General features: G+C 59.7%; 1 protein-coding gene across 1 annotated transcript in view; it reads right to left on the reverse strand.

Moving 5' to 3' along the window:
- Positions 1-12,965, reverse strand: part of SORCS2 (sortilin-related VPS10 domain containing receptor 2) — a 488,162-nt gene that overhangs the window by 20,457 nt on the left and 454,740 nt on the right. Inside the window, exons 13-18 of the mRNA XM_012656749.1 lie at positions 12,314-12,405; positions 11,360-11,467; positions 5,077-5,197; positions 3,910-4,043; positions 2,954-3,082; positions 1,265-1,436 (exon numbers count right to left, since the gene is read on the reverse strand). Coding sequence (XP_012512203.1) covers positions 1,265-1,436; positions 2,954-3,082; positions 3,910-4,043; positions 5,077-5,197; positions 11,360-11,467; positions 12,314-12,405 — 756 coding nt within the window. The remainder of the gene's footprint in view (positions 1-1,264; positions 1,437-2,953; positions 3,083-3,909; positions 4,044-5,076; positions 5,198-11,359; positions 11,468-12,313; positions 12,406-12,965) is intronic.

Below are 12,965 nucleotides of genomic sequence, written 5' to 3' on the forward strand. Positions count from 1 at the left end.
TTGTTTGTTTGTTTTGAGACAGGGTCTGTCTTGCTCTGTTGCTCAAGCTGTAGAGCAATGGCATCATCATTGCTCACTGCAGCCTCCAACTCCTGGGCTCAAGCGATCCTCCTGTCTCGGCCTCCTGAGTAGCTGGGACTACAGGTGCGCAACACCATGCCTGGTAAAGTTTTTTATTTTTTACAGAGATGGGATCTCACCATGTTGCCCAGGCTGGTCTAGAACTCCTGGGCTCAAGCAGTCCTCCTGCCTCAGACTCCCAGTGTGCTGGGATTACAGGCGTGAGCCACCACGCCTGGCCAGCACCATAATTTGAAGGACATTTAAAGAAAACACACATAGTCATGCAGCCACACTTGCTACCTTCCCCATATTTGTTAACCAAAGATCCGGATGCCCGCAGAGCAGTGTGCAGGACAGCCTGGAGTCCCAGCCAGCCAATGTGCTCCGGCGCTGGGAACAGGAGCATCGACCGCTCCCTTGTGCTTTTCTGTAGTTTTGAATTTTCTGCATATCTGTACGTTTTTCTAGTTTTCATTTTTGAATTTCCTACAATAAGAACTAGCTAATTTTATAATCAGGGAAATAAACATGCCACAGATTAACTTAAAAAGACCAGAAGGAAATATGTAATATGAATAGCTGTTACCACGGAGGACCAGGATTTCTTGGTGATATTTATATTCTTGATATTTTTTATGTGTTTTCAAAATGTTCTACAATGAACACATATTATTTTTAAAATCAGAAGCAATGTAACACTTTTTCTAAAGAAAAAAGAGAGATGGGAGACTGGAGGAAGCGTGTATCTGTATCCGTGTGTATTTATGTCTATCTCTTCACACACACGGAGTTTATCTTTGGTTGTGTAATTATAAGTAATAGGTGCTTTTAACTCTCTGCTCTTCTTACGATTCCAAATTAACTAAATCAATATAATTAGAGGTTTTAAAAAATCCTATTGCCACCCACCGGAATGAGTAAATTTACACCACAGCCCAGCAAACACGCGCACAGCACCCGCGAAGCCACGCGGACCTCTGACGGCACATGCTGACGTTCTCCGCATCCAGTCTGCGACCTCCTGAGTCTCCTTCGCTGCTAATGTCAGTCTGGACCCAGGGAGCGGATTTCCGTCCACCTTTGCCTCCCGCTGCCTGGAGCAGGCTGCTCCCCGCGGCAATGCCCTCAGCTGCTGGTGGCTGGAGGGAACAGCTCCCTGCGCCCGTCCCCTCTGCTCGCCCTGCAGATAGTGCCCACTCACCTGCTCCTGCCGCACCATGAACAGGACGTCCTCTCCGGGCCGCACGGCCACCGCCTCGCCACGGATACTGACCTGCAGGCCCCGGGGTGGCATGAGGGGGCACTGGAGCTGCACCGGGCTCTGTTGCAGGTCCACACCACCCTCGCACACGTTGGACACTGCCTTCCGGTACCTGGGTGGTTTGAAGGAAAATACACTTCTCTAAGGGCTGCCCCACCCCCAGCACCTGCACTGTGTAGATGATATGAAATGAAATCCTTTGTCCTCGATACAAGTCATGGCTCTGACACTTCAGACATTAGTCCCTGCTTGCCAAGCCCTGGGATGCAGGAGAGGCCACTGCACCTGCTTGATAGATGGATGGATGGATGGATGGATAGATGGATGGATAGATACATAGATGGATGGATGGGTAGATGGATGGATGAGAAGTTGGGTGAATGGATGGATGGATGGGTAGATGGATGGATGGATGATGAATTGTTGGAAGGATGGATGGAAGGACAGATGATGGATGGAGAGATGAAGGTAGATGGATGGATGGAAAGGTGATGGATGGATGGATGGATGAGAAGTTAGATGAATGATGGATGGCTGGCTGGATGGACAGATGGATGGCTGGATGGATGGGTGAAGGATGAATGACTGGATGGATGACTGGACGAGTGGGTAGATGGCAGCATATGTGCTGCTGAGGCCAAAGCCTACATTTCCTGGGCCTGATTCCTGTTTCCTCAGGTCCCCAGGGGGAGTAATGGGGATTTTCAAATGAGCCCACAGGCTTTTCCCTTCCTCTCTGAAAACTTCCTCACAGAGAAATGGGGAAATTGGACCTTCAGATGGAGCATGTTTGGCACCTTCCAAAGCTGAGTTCCCAGCCCTTACATACCTAACATGTTTCTATGAAGTTAATCCTTTATAAGCAATGTTCTCAGTGTGGTGGAGGAGAAGTGTCATGATGGCTCACACCTGTGGGCACTGTGCCCTGGCACACAGTTTGTATTCATTACTCACTAGACGGAAGGAACAGCCACCATGTCCTGTGGGCTTGCAGCCCAGCAGGGAGGACTGTTAGGTAAATGAAGGCAACAACTGGGATTTGTGCTATGACAAAGTAAGCTCGGGGTGTTGGGGTGGGTGGTCAGGGAGGGCTTCCTGGAGGAAGTGCTGTGTAAGCTGAGACCTACAGGCAGTGTGAGCATCTCCAGCCCCCAAATGAAGGCCTGGCTCGCTGAGCGTTTGTAAGTAGGGGAGGGTCTGGGCACTGCAGAGGCTCAGAAGGACCAGGGGAGGGGTGTGCTTCTCTGGGTGGGCTCAGCTCTGTAGCAGGTGCGAGCCACAGGGCACCTTAGACCTCTTCTGTCCATTGTTCTCTGTTCAGAGCCGCCTGAAGGCAGTGTCCCCTGATGCTGGCTCACACGGGTGCAGATGGAAGAACCCTGTGGGCTCCTCGGCCTGGGAGCCAAGTTCATTCATCGTTGACTATGGTGGAACACGTGAGCCCTGCCACCTGCTTTTGTGTCCCAAGCACGGGACATGAGCCCTGCCACCTGCTTTTGTGTCCTGAGCACAGGATGTTCTTTCCCTAACTCCACTCAGGAGCTGCAGGCAGCAGCTGGAAATGCAGTTGGGGTGCACGGCAGCTCTGCCCTGGATTCAGGCAAGGAGAGGCCCTGCACGCACACTCACCCAAGGCTGCTGGTGTAGGTCTGGCCCAGGGCACAGTCGTCAGGTGGGGACAACGGGTTAAACCAGAAGTTAGCAGAGCACTTGTCGGCTTCAGACTCTGAGGAGGAGGAGCGCTCAAATCCATAGTCGCTGGGAGGAGGAAGGACAGTGATCAGGAAACAGGTACAAGTGGGGGCCAGAGATAGCCAGCATGGGAGTGGCGTCAGGGGGGCTGGGAAGGGAACCGCATGCCAAAGGCCTACGACCTGTCCATCTGTGGGGACACGGAGGAGAACCCTGGTCCTGTCCCAGAGGGGGAGACAGGCCTGAGAACTGACAGCTACAGTTCAGAATGACAAGGGATGCAGAGAGATGCTGGGGACTTGGAGGAACCTGGAGGGCTTCCTGGAGGAGGTGAGCAAATCTCAGAGGATGGGCAGAGACAGGCAGGGGAAGTGGGGGAGAGGTGCTGTGGGCAGGGACCAGCCTGGTTAGTGCAGGTGCAGGGACGGACAGGCAGAGGTGGTCGAATGTCAAGAAGCAGATGGAGGGGTGAGGTCGGGAGGCAGGCGGGTGGGCCAGAGGCCTTGTGAGCCACGTTGTCCTGTGGGCAGTGGGTGGCCACAGGTCGCTTTCGAGTGGAGCAGGGGACAGGTCGGGGGCTGTCAGTAGAGCCCTGGGTGGAGGAGGGCTGGGGTGGGCACAGCTTGCTCCCAGCACGCCCCGGCCTAGCCCTCACGTGCTCCCCCACTGTGAGCAGGCCACTGTGGCGGCTTTAAAAATACATCAAATTCTTTATGCTCCTTCCTTCGGTGTGAGCTGGCCTTGCTGACTAAGAGACGGAATAGAGCGGAAGTGACGGTGACCCGAGCCCAGGTCACGGCAGGCATCGCGGTCTCCTCCCCCTCAGGGGAACGGCTCCACGCCGTGAGGAAGTGCGAGCAGCCCGTGCGGCCGCGAGCGGGGCGGCTGCTCACCAGAGGAAGTCCGCGTCTCGGCACTCGCACACGCGGGACGTGAGCGCTGACGTGAAGCTCCTCCCCTTGACGCACCAGGATGTGGACTTTCTTTTCCGGAAACTTCTCTGCTGGCCCATGATGCAGCGGCTGCCCTGCAGCAGGAATGTGAGGGTGAGGGCCCGGCCGCTAGCTCTGCGCCGGCTTGTACCGCTGATCCTGCCTGTCCCAGGAAATGCCTGATTCCTCAGGCAGCAGTGGGGCAGGGAGTTTGTCCCCTCTTACAGATGGGGAAACTGAGGCCCAGAAGGGGAAGTGGCATGTCCGAGGTCAAGCTGAGGCAGCCTTCCTCCCATCCCAACCCACAAGCATTCATTAGGCACCTTCTGTGTACAGCCCTGGCTGGGCCCTGAGGGGTCGCATAGCGACTGGGAACACGGTCCCCCTTTAAGGGCCCCGCTGCACCTCCCAGGCTCCGAGGGCGCCAGGCCCTGTGCTTGAGACAAGCCATGGCCTGGAGGGCTCATGTGCACACAGTAGGTCCTCAGCGGAGGAGAGAAAAGGCCCCCCACCACCCTGCACCAGCCCTGTGGTGGTGGCAGCGAGGGCTGACGCCCACGCCCCTTCCCGGGCCATTGTGCTGTTCCTTGCACAATCCAGCTCAGCGCAGAGCCCGCCGGTCAGTCTGGCAAGCTCCCCCACCCTCCGTGTCTGACTGGGGTCCTCATCCTCACCCCAGGAGGTGTCTGGTCGCCCTGGCCTGCCTGTGGCCAGGGCCCTCCTCCCCCCAGACTTTCCTCACAGTGCTGTCCACCCAGGCGCCCCACCCTGCTCCTTGGCTGGCAGCTCCCACGTGCTGCGCTGTGCTCGAGCTGAGCCCAGCCTCTCTCCCCTGAGGTGGTCCCTGCACCCGTTGCGGTGGCCCTGGATAAAGCAAGCGCCACTGAAGCATCCTTTCTTTTACAGTCCCCCCACCCCCGGCCCCTGGCATCCCAGGCTTCTCTGTCACAGCTCAACTGGAGCAAACAGGACCTTGGTGGCCTTATTTAGTCCTCCTCGGAAGGTGGGGGGATTCCGTGAGGACTTCTTGGAGGAGGTACCCCCAGCCTGGCAGGGGAGGACATAGCAGGCAGAGGTGGGCCCCCACCTGCGCCCAGCCTGCCCTCCCCGGCCGCGTCCCAGCCCCACCTGAAGGTTGGTGAGGTCCCAGGAGCTGTAGTCGTCCTCACTGCACTGCTTGGAGAACGAGGGCCGGAAGTCCACCTTGACGAGCTCCCAGTCTGAGCGGAAGCTGATGTGGCCAAAGACGCTGGGGAGGGATGAGGAGGGAAGGGGAGAGAGAGCCACCTTAGCCTGGCCCAGCCTGCTGTCCAAACACCTCTCCTCCGGACTCAGCTCCCACTGCACACTGGGGACAGACACAGCTCCTGCCCTGCTGGGGACCAGACGATGCCCCCTGGGCAGAGCCTGGCCCTCTGAGGGCGCTCGGCAGGCCTCGGCATTAGTGTCCCCACGATGACCACTGTGATCTCTGGCTTGTCAACGGCACTGGAGTGGGTCATCCTGTCCGATCCCACACGCCTGCTCCTTGAGAGACGGAGAAACAGCCCCATGGCCGAGTCCTGGCCTCCCAGCCACCGCCAGGGCCCTTTCCCACCCCACTTGCTGGTCCTTGTGTCCTGTTTTGCAGAACCATTCGTGGCCAGGCTGAGCCCGGAACTGTCATCTTCTCACTGCTCCTGTCACCTGACCGTGCGAGGGTTCCGTGTTGCAGAAACCCGGCTTGTTGTTGCTGGCCCGCAGGGCGCTTACTCCCACGTGGAACTGGCATCCCAAGAGACATGCTGAGTCATCAGGCCCAACTCAGAGCAGGCGGGTGAGGATGGTAACGTCTCAGCGCCCTGCTCCCAGCCATGGCGGGTGGGGGAAGCAGTGGAGGGAGACCAGGGCGGCAGCCATCCAGGGAGCCCTACTGTGCGGGAAGCAACCCACACACGTGGCCCAGTGAGGCGAGTCCATCCCCGTGCTACAGACAGGAAAGCCAGGGCACAGAGAGGTCGAGTAACTTGCCCAAGGTCACAGAGTTTGTGCTGTTCCTTATCCTCTGCTTGGCAGTCAGCAGTCATTTGCTGAGCATGCCCAGATCTTTGCCTCTCAGCCAGGGCTACTGCCTGAGGAGCTTCCACTCAATCCCCCCAATACCTTATGCTTGGGGTCCAAAGACCACCTCAGAAGAGGGGCCCAATATGCCCTTCCCCAGTCCTTCTCTAGTCCACCTTACAATGCTCTGGCCATATTACCAGAGGTCAAGCATCTGGATGGGGGAGGTGATATATCCTGCTCCGGTCTTGGCCCTGTCTGAACACCACCAACAGGGGCTGGATTCTTGGGGCGGCCACTCATGATCTGAACACACTCAGTCCCCATTCTGGAGTGGTGTTGAGAAAGGTACTGGAGTATGTTCTTAGGGATATGATGGCTGGGTCTGAATGTCTGAGGCTAATATTTGAAGACGAGGTTTGGCTCCACAGCGCACCTCTGAGTCAGGCAGGCCTTGGCACCCGTTTCCTGCAATGTGCGACCCTGAGCAGGCCCATCTCCCTCCTGTACCTCGGTTTCCTTGGCTTGAAAGTGGGGACAAGACGAGTGGTCTTTCAGGATTGATATTGGATTAGTGACAGTGTGGGCAGGGTGCCCGGTGCATACATCACCCCCACTCCCCAGAACTGGGTCACGAGGGAGGTGGGATCATCTTTATTTCACAGATCAAACCCGAGCCTCTGACACTGGGCCAGGCCTCCTGCGTCCTGGCAGCTGCCGCCTGTCCTGCCGTGGCAGGCTCCGTGCGGGTGCAGCCGGGCCGTTTCCGCCCTGTGTCCTCACGTTCACGTTCCTGCCCTGTCACTGCTGGGCCCTGGGGCGGGGAGGCGCCCACTGGGCTCTCGGTCCAGCCTGGCCCCTCATTCCGGAACCACCGATCCTGGCAGCTTTTCTTCTCCACCCGGGAGTCAGGAGCCCCATGCTGCTCTGTCTGGCTCAGAGGAGCATGGAAAGGGGGCTTGAGCATTGGCCTGGGAACTCTCCTAGCCGCTGGGGGCACAGCCCACCAAGGACAGGGGAGACGTCCCCGCGGCCTGGCCTCTGCTCCGCCTGTCCAACGGCTCTTGCAGGAGCTATTTCCAACAAGGAGTCTGTGGCTTTGGCCCAAAGCGCCTGTTATTTAGACAATGTCCTGCCTGCTGTCTGCCCTCTGCCACACCCATGTGGACAGCCCTCTCTCCGGAGAATATCAACACACTGGGGACCTTCTGTCCAGCATCGTCACCCACACAAGCCTGGCGGCTGGTCATTTGGACAGTGTGGGGCCTGAGCTCAGGAAAGGAGGCTTGTTAAGTGGACACACTATACCCCCGAGAGCATCCTCACCCAGCACGCGTGGGGGCTCTCTCGCTCCTGCAAACGGTGGCCTGACGTATGTGGGGCACTTGCTGCCACCAGGCAAATGCTCCCTGTGGGGAGCATATGATTGTTATTCCCATCTTACAGGTGAGGAAACTGAGGCTGAGGCAAGGGACCCGCCCAGAGCCGCACAGCTTCAGCCCAGCTCCTGGAGGAGCCAGCGCTGGAGCCCGGGGCTGGCGACTCTGGGGCTGTGACGCTCTGCATGGAGCGGTGGCAGCACTGCTGGCTGCAGGGTCCCCCGGGGGGATCTCAGTCTCACCCGCGGTCCCAGCCTGGGCAGAGCAGGGGCTGGCTTGGTTCATTAGTTAATCCTTCCGTGTCTGTGAAGCCCTGCCTTTTAGGAAACCTAAAACCTCGGCTGACACTGCGGGAAATATCTCGTCTAGTTAATTCTGAGTCTTCAGCAGGTGCCAAAGGAAGCCTATTTATCGCCTTGCAGCTAAAAAGGAAAAATGGGCCAAGCTCTGGGGGCTGGGCTGTGAGTCTGCTGGCCCTGAGCAGCTCACGCCCATGTGGGGAGCAGCCTGCAGCCCGTTGAGGCTCTGGGCCCCCCACCCATGCCTGAGCCCGGGGCCTGGGACCCCTCCCTGCTCTGAGGCCACGGACAGGTGCCGAGGGAGGAGGGGCGGGAAGGGAGCGCGGCAGGGGCAGCTCCCGAGCAGACTGCGCAGGTGAACTTTCTGCTCTGACATGCCGGCCTGCTTCGTCTTTTCCGGTCCGAATTCTTTCTGTGTCAACTGGCGTTGTCAAGCTGTTTGAAGACGCAGCTCTGTGAAATAGGAGGTCTGCAGGAACCATTCTGATGCTTTTTAGAAAAATTTAAAAGGTTGTAGCACCCGGCTGTGAATTCTGCCATTATCCTTCTGGGGATGAAATGCCCCATCTGTGGGTGGGGGATGAAAGCCAGGCTGCCTCTGGGGCCAAAGCCGGCTCTGCCGTGGTGACAGTCAGGATGAAGGTTTGAGGTCCTGCAAAGCTGAGTCTGTTCAGGGCTCTGGGGTGGAAAGCATGCCTATCCGGCTGGGCTGGCTTGTTCACTCTGCAGAAGGGCTGGGGCCGCCCTCACTGACAGTGGTCACTGTCCCCTGCTCCGAGGCTCTGGCCTCGGGAAACAGCTCAGCTGTGCCAAGGTCCATGCGGAGCCCGCCCGCCGCACTCCCAACGTGCCACAGCCAGAGCATGACTTGGACCCCCTTCCTCCCCGCCTCCCCCTCCGGATAAATGCGGCACAACCTCCCGTGGCCTCAGGAAAAGACCTCAGGCTCCAGCGGCACGTGGGAGCGCGACCGCCTAAAGTCAGAGCAATTGGACGGGGCCAGGGCCGGGGCAGAGCAGGCACCGAGTGTGCCGGGACTCCGCACACGCCAGGGCACTTAGCGAACAAGATGGCGATTATTCTCTACCCAGCTTCTATAGGATGGGATCCCGGGTCCTCTCCCAGTCCCTGGCTGGGCCCCTTGCCAGCCCTCCCTCGGGCAGAATTCTCGGGCGATCTTAGCGCCTGCAGAAACAGGGCGTACGTCATTCCGTGGAGACTTCTGAGAACAAGACCAGATGAGCGCGTGCAGGAGGTGGTCGGCAGAGCCCCATCTCGGCCCGACGCAGCCGTGCTGGTAAGGACACAGGGAGGACAGGCTGGGGCAGGGAAGGGTCCAGCAGAGGGAAGACACTCCGGGCTAGACGAGGGGCACGAAGCCCTGGATAAGCCCACCGTCACACACCGTCGAGAACACGCAGACACACGTTTAGCGGTCTGGAGGCCGCTGAGACTGAGCTGTGATGCGAGGCGGATGCGCAGCTGGGTCAGCGAGGGACCCTTCCTTCTTGGGAACAATGTGCCCGCCCACCCGGGATTCTGGGAGGGAAGTAGAGCTGCCGTGCGGCGTGGCCGGGTGGTGGCAGGAGCTCTGCCCGCTCTGCGTGGGGGGCAGCGACGCCTCTGAGTCTAACCGGGGGTGCTCCTGCTACCACCCAGGAAGAAGCCCCACAGCGCATCGCAGGGGCGCAGCTGTCGTGACGCATTCTCAGTGACCTGACAGTGGGGTTATGGTCCCGTGTGGCAGACGAGGAGGCCGAGGTTTCTCGAAAGGGAGAGGAAAGACCGCCTCCTGCAACTTCGGCCAAGGCCCGCCCCCTCTTGGAGCCGAGGTTTTCCCAACTGGCAAGCAGACGAGCTGGTCGAGCGAGGGAGGGTAGGTGGGAGGGTGGTGGGCACGGAAATGGCAGGGCCCATAGTGGCGGGTTTTCCAAGGCTGAGCTCCCAGCCCGGCCCTGGCAGTTAGGGCAGCTCAGGGGCCATGTTCTCCTGGCCTCCTCCACAGACTGGGGGACACACTGGCCCTGCAGGAGCTCGGGGCCTCGTCTCTGCCCAGGGCGGAGGCTGGCCCGGGTGGGGTGGGCAGTTTCTGACAGTAGCCCCGCTCCCCTCGGCCCCCAGGGAGAGCCGAGTGTGGGCCGGGAGGGCAGGGCCCGGGCTGAGCTCAGGGCTGGGGTCCGGCTCTCTCGGGGGTTTGTCCGCGTGGGCCTCTCTGGGGCCTTGGGGCCAGTGGGAGGTCTGGATGGGGCCAGGGCGTGAAGGCCACTGCTGGCAGACGGGCAGACTTGGGCATGTGAACGGGGCATCACCCAGGCTGATACTTCACACTGTCGCTGTGCCAGGGACTCAGTCCCAGGCCATAAGCCCACACCTGCCGCAGGAAACACGCCACTCCAGGCCGAGAGGGGAGGTGGGGATGCTGCCACTACTCTGTGGGGAGCACGTGGGCCGGGCCTGTCTGCTCCAGGAGGGGCAGAGCAGAGAGTAAGCTGTCCAAAGTCCAGCCGTCCAATCCCACCCTCCTCACCCCAGCCCCGGGTTGAGCAGACACGCAGGGAAGCCAGGGTCCATGTAGTCGTGTCCCGGGGCTGCTGCACAGATGACCACAGACTGGTGGCTTACAACATCCCCAGTGTGTCTCTCGCAGCTCTGAGGCTAGAGTCCCAACTCGAGCTGTGGGCGGGGCTGTGCTCCCTCTGGGGGACTGAGGGGGACCCTTCCTGCCTCTCCCAGCTCCAGGTGCTCCTTGGCTGGGGGCCACGTCTCTCCAATTCCCGCCTCTGCCCTCACCCCGCCTCCTCCTCCCGCGTCCGTCTCCGTGTCCTCTGCTCTTAGAAGGATGCCAGCCCTTGGATTAGGGCCCACCCTGCACCAGAGTGACCTCGTCTTAACTCGGTGACAAGGTCCCACTCACAGGTTGCAGGCAGACATGGTGACATTGAGGGGAGGAAGGGTGTCCCAGAGCCCTGCAAGGCTGCGCTACATGGCACCGCAGTGGCAGGGTCGCTGGAGCTGTCAGAAATGCAGAGCTGGGGGCCGAGTCGGCTCTGCCTTTGACAGGAGGAGGCAGCCAGCCAGGCCCTCATTTCCGCGGCTGCCGGGGGCACCTTCTCTTCCTCAGTGCGGCCACAGGGTTAGGGTGAAACCCTGTGTGTTCATGTCATCCTCTGTGTCTTCACTCCTGGGCCAGGGTGGCTCTGAACAGCAGGGGTTTCCAAGGCCCCTTCTCCCTTCCTGGCGCCTCCGGCGGCGTTTGGCCCACGACAGGGCTGGGCACATGCGGCGGGTTGGAGATGGAAGCTGGGCCGGGTGCTGTAGCCTCAGAACCCAGGCCAGGGTGTCGGGCGGGTCACAGCTGACTTCGCCCTGTGCTGGCCTGTCTGGGTCTCAGATCCTCATCTGCACATGCAGCTGAGAAGGTGCCAGTAGATGACAAGACTAACTTGAGAGGCACACGGGGTCGTGATTGCAGTCGAGAATGGCAGTGAGCCTCGGTTCGGCCCCACCAGCCAGGTGACCCTGGGCAGGTGGCAGATGGTCCCGAATGGGAACAGAGTGGCCGCCTCTGAGGCCAGCAGAGGGCATTAAGAGCTGCCGCTCCCCTGGGGAGGGGCATGCATGGAGACAGAGGTGGAGGCCCCTGCACTGCCTGCCTGGCTGTGACCTGCCACCCACCCAGCCCCCGGCACTCACGTCATGACCAGCGTCTCGTCTCCCGGCTCACTCAGCAGCCCGTCCACGAACACCGAGGTGCTGGTGAAGTTGTGCGTGCTCCAGCTGAGGCCCTCATCCAGGCTGAACCTGCGAGAGAAGGGCCTTCAGCGCCCCGACGTGGCCGTGAGTGCCCCTGTGCCTGGGACCCTGCCCTCTGGACACAGCTGCCTTCCCACCGAGGCTGTCTTCGGGCCAGCCCAGCATCTGGGCCACAGCCGGACCCCCAATCTTGCCCTTTCTGGGGGCGGGGCTGCAGCAGCCACCTTGCCAGCAACTGTTTAGCCATGTCACAACCCCACGCCTTGGGTGTGTTATCTCAGTACTATGAAGACAATCTGTACCCCTTGGGGTACACTTGTACTCACACAAGGCCTGAGTCCGGCCCAGGGGTGCCAGGCCAGTGATGGGACCTGGATTGCAGTGCTGCCATCTTGCAGGAGATAAAGCTCTTTTTTAGACTAAAGTGATACTGGCTTCCTGGCAGCTACTCTAGTTCTGCTTTTTGGGTCCCAAGTTGACACTTGCCCTCAGCTCCCCATAAGGGTTTGCAGATGTGTGGCAACACTGCCAACCCCACTCTTACCCAGCACAGGCTGCGGGCTTCTGGGTCACCTGGCCCCAGTTTCTCCATGTAACTAATTTCTGGTGATGCTTAAAAGTCACCTCGTCTGAGAAGCCCTCCCTGCTCCCCCACCTCCTCTGGGCCCACAGCCCCAAGCCTCCCTCTGTCTTGTCCGCCCATCCCGTTTGCTTGTCTCCAGCTCTGTGGCCCTCAGGAGGATGTGCGGCGCTCTGCCGCCCCCACTGCTGGGGAGCAGTAGGTTGCTCTGTGGCCCCGTGGGGAGTGTTCTGGGGAATGTTCTAAGAGGGCCCCCAGGCACAGAGGAAGAGCCCTGTGCACTCCACACCCCGCTGCCGCCCTGGTGACATTACTTGAGGATCTTCAAGGGGATAGAGGTGTCCTTAATGGCCACGATCACGCCGCCGTGGTCCAGGTACAGGATGTGATGCTCCTCCTCGAACACCTGCGGGGGACAGTGGGCGCTCTGAGGGCAGCAGCCCCAGGAGGGCTGGAGGTCATTCCAAGTCGGGGTCACTCCCAGGAAGCAGAGTCATCAACACACGGATTGGGGGGTGTTGGCGGAGGCTCGGTCCTGAGGCCAGGGCTGTCTGAGGGTCCCCATACCCCCCAGGCCATCCCTGGGGCCACGGACCCGGTACACAAAGGACAGGGAGCAATCTCTACACCGCTGACATGAGGGACAGTGTGGCAGATGAACACCAGGGTCCTCTCTACGGGAAACTCATGCACAAGCACCAACAATGGACAGGGAGAAAGAGGCAGTGGGATTTAGAAGAACATTTCAGATAAGTATCATATTAAGAGCAAATCTCAATTTGATGTGAAGACTCAGCTCCTGTGTTACCTCCTCCAGGAAGCCCTCCTTGATGCTGCCTGGGGAGGGAGCTGCCTCTGCCTCAGCTCCCTGCCCCAACATGCCCTACACTTATCTGTCATTGTCCCTGCCAGTCAGGGAGCTCCTCAGAGGCAAGGCTCGCTCTGAGCCCTCTCTGTGCCCAGCAT

This window comes from Propithecus coquereli, unplaced genomic scaffold, assembly GCF_000956105.1.
Source record: "Propithecus coquereli isolate 6110/MARCELLA unplaced genomic scaffold, Pcoq_1.0 Scaffold518, whole genome shotgun sequence".
Lineage (NCBI taxonomy): Eukaryota > Metazoa > Chordata > Mammalia > Primates > Indriidae > Propithecus > Propithecus coquereli.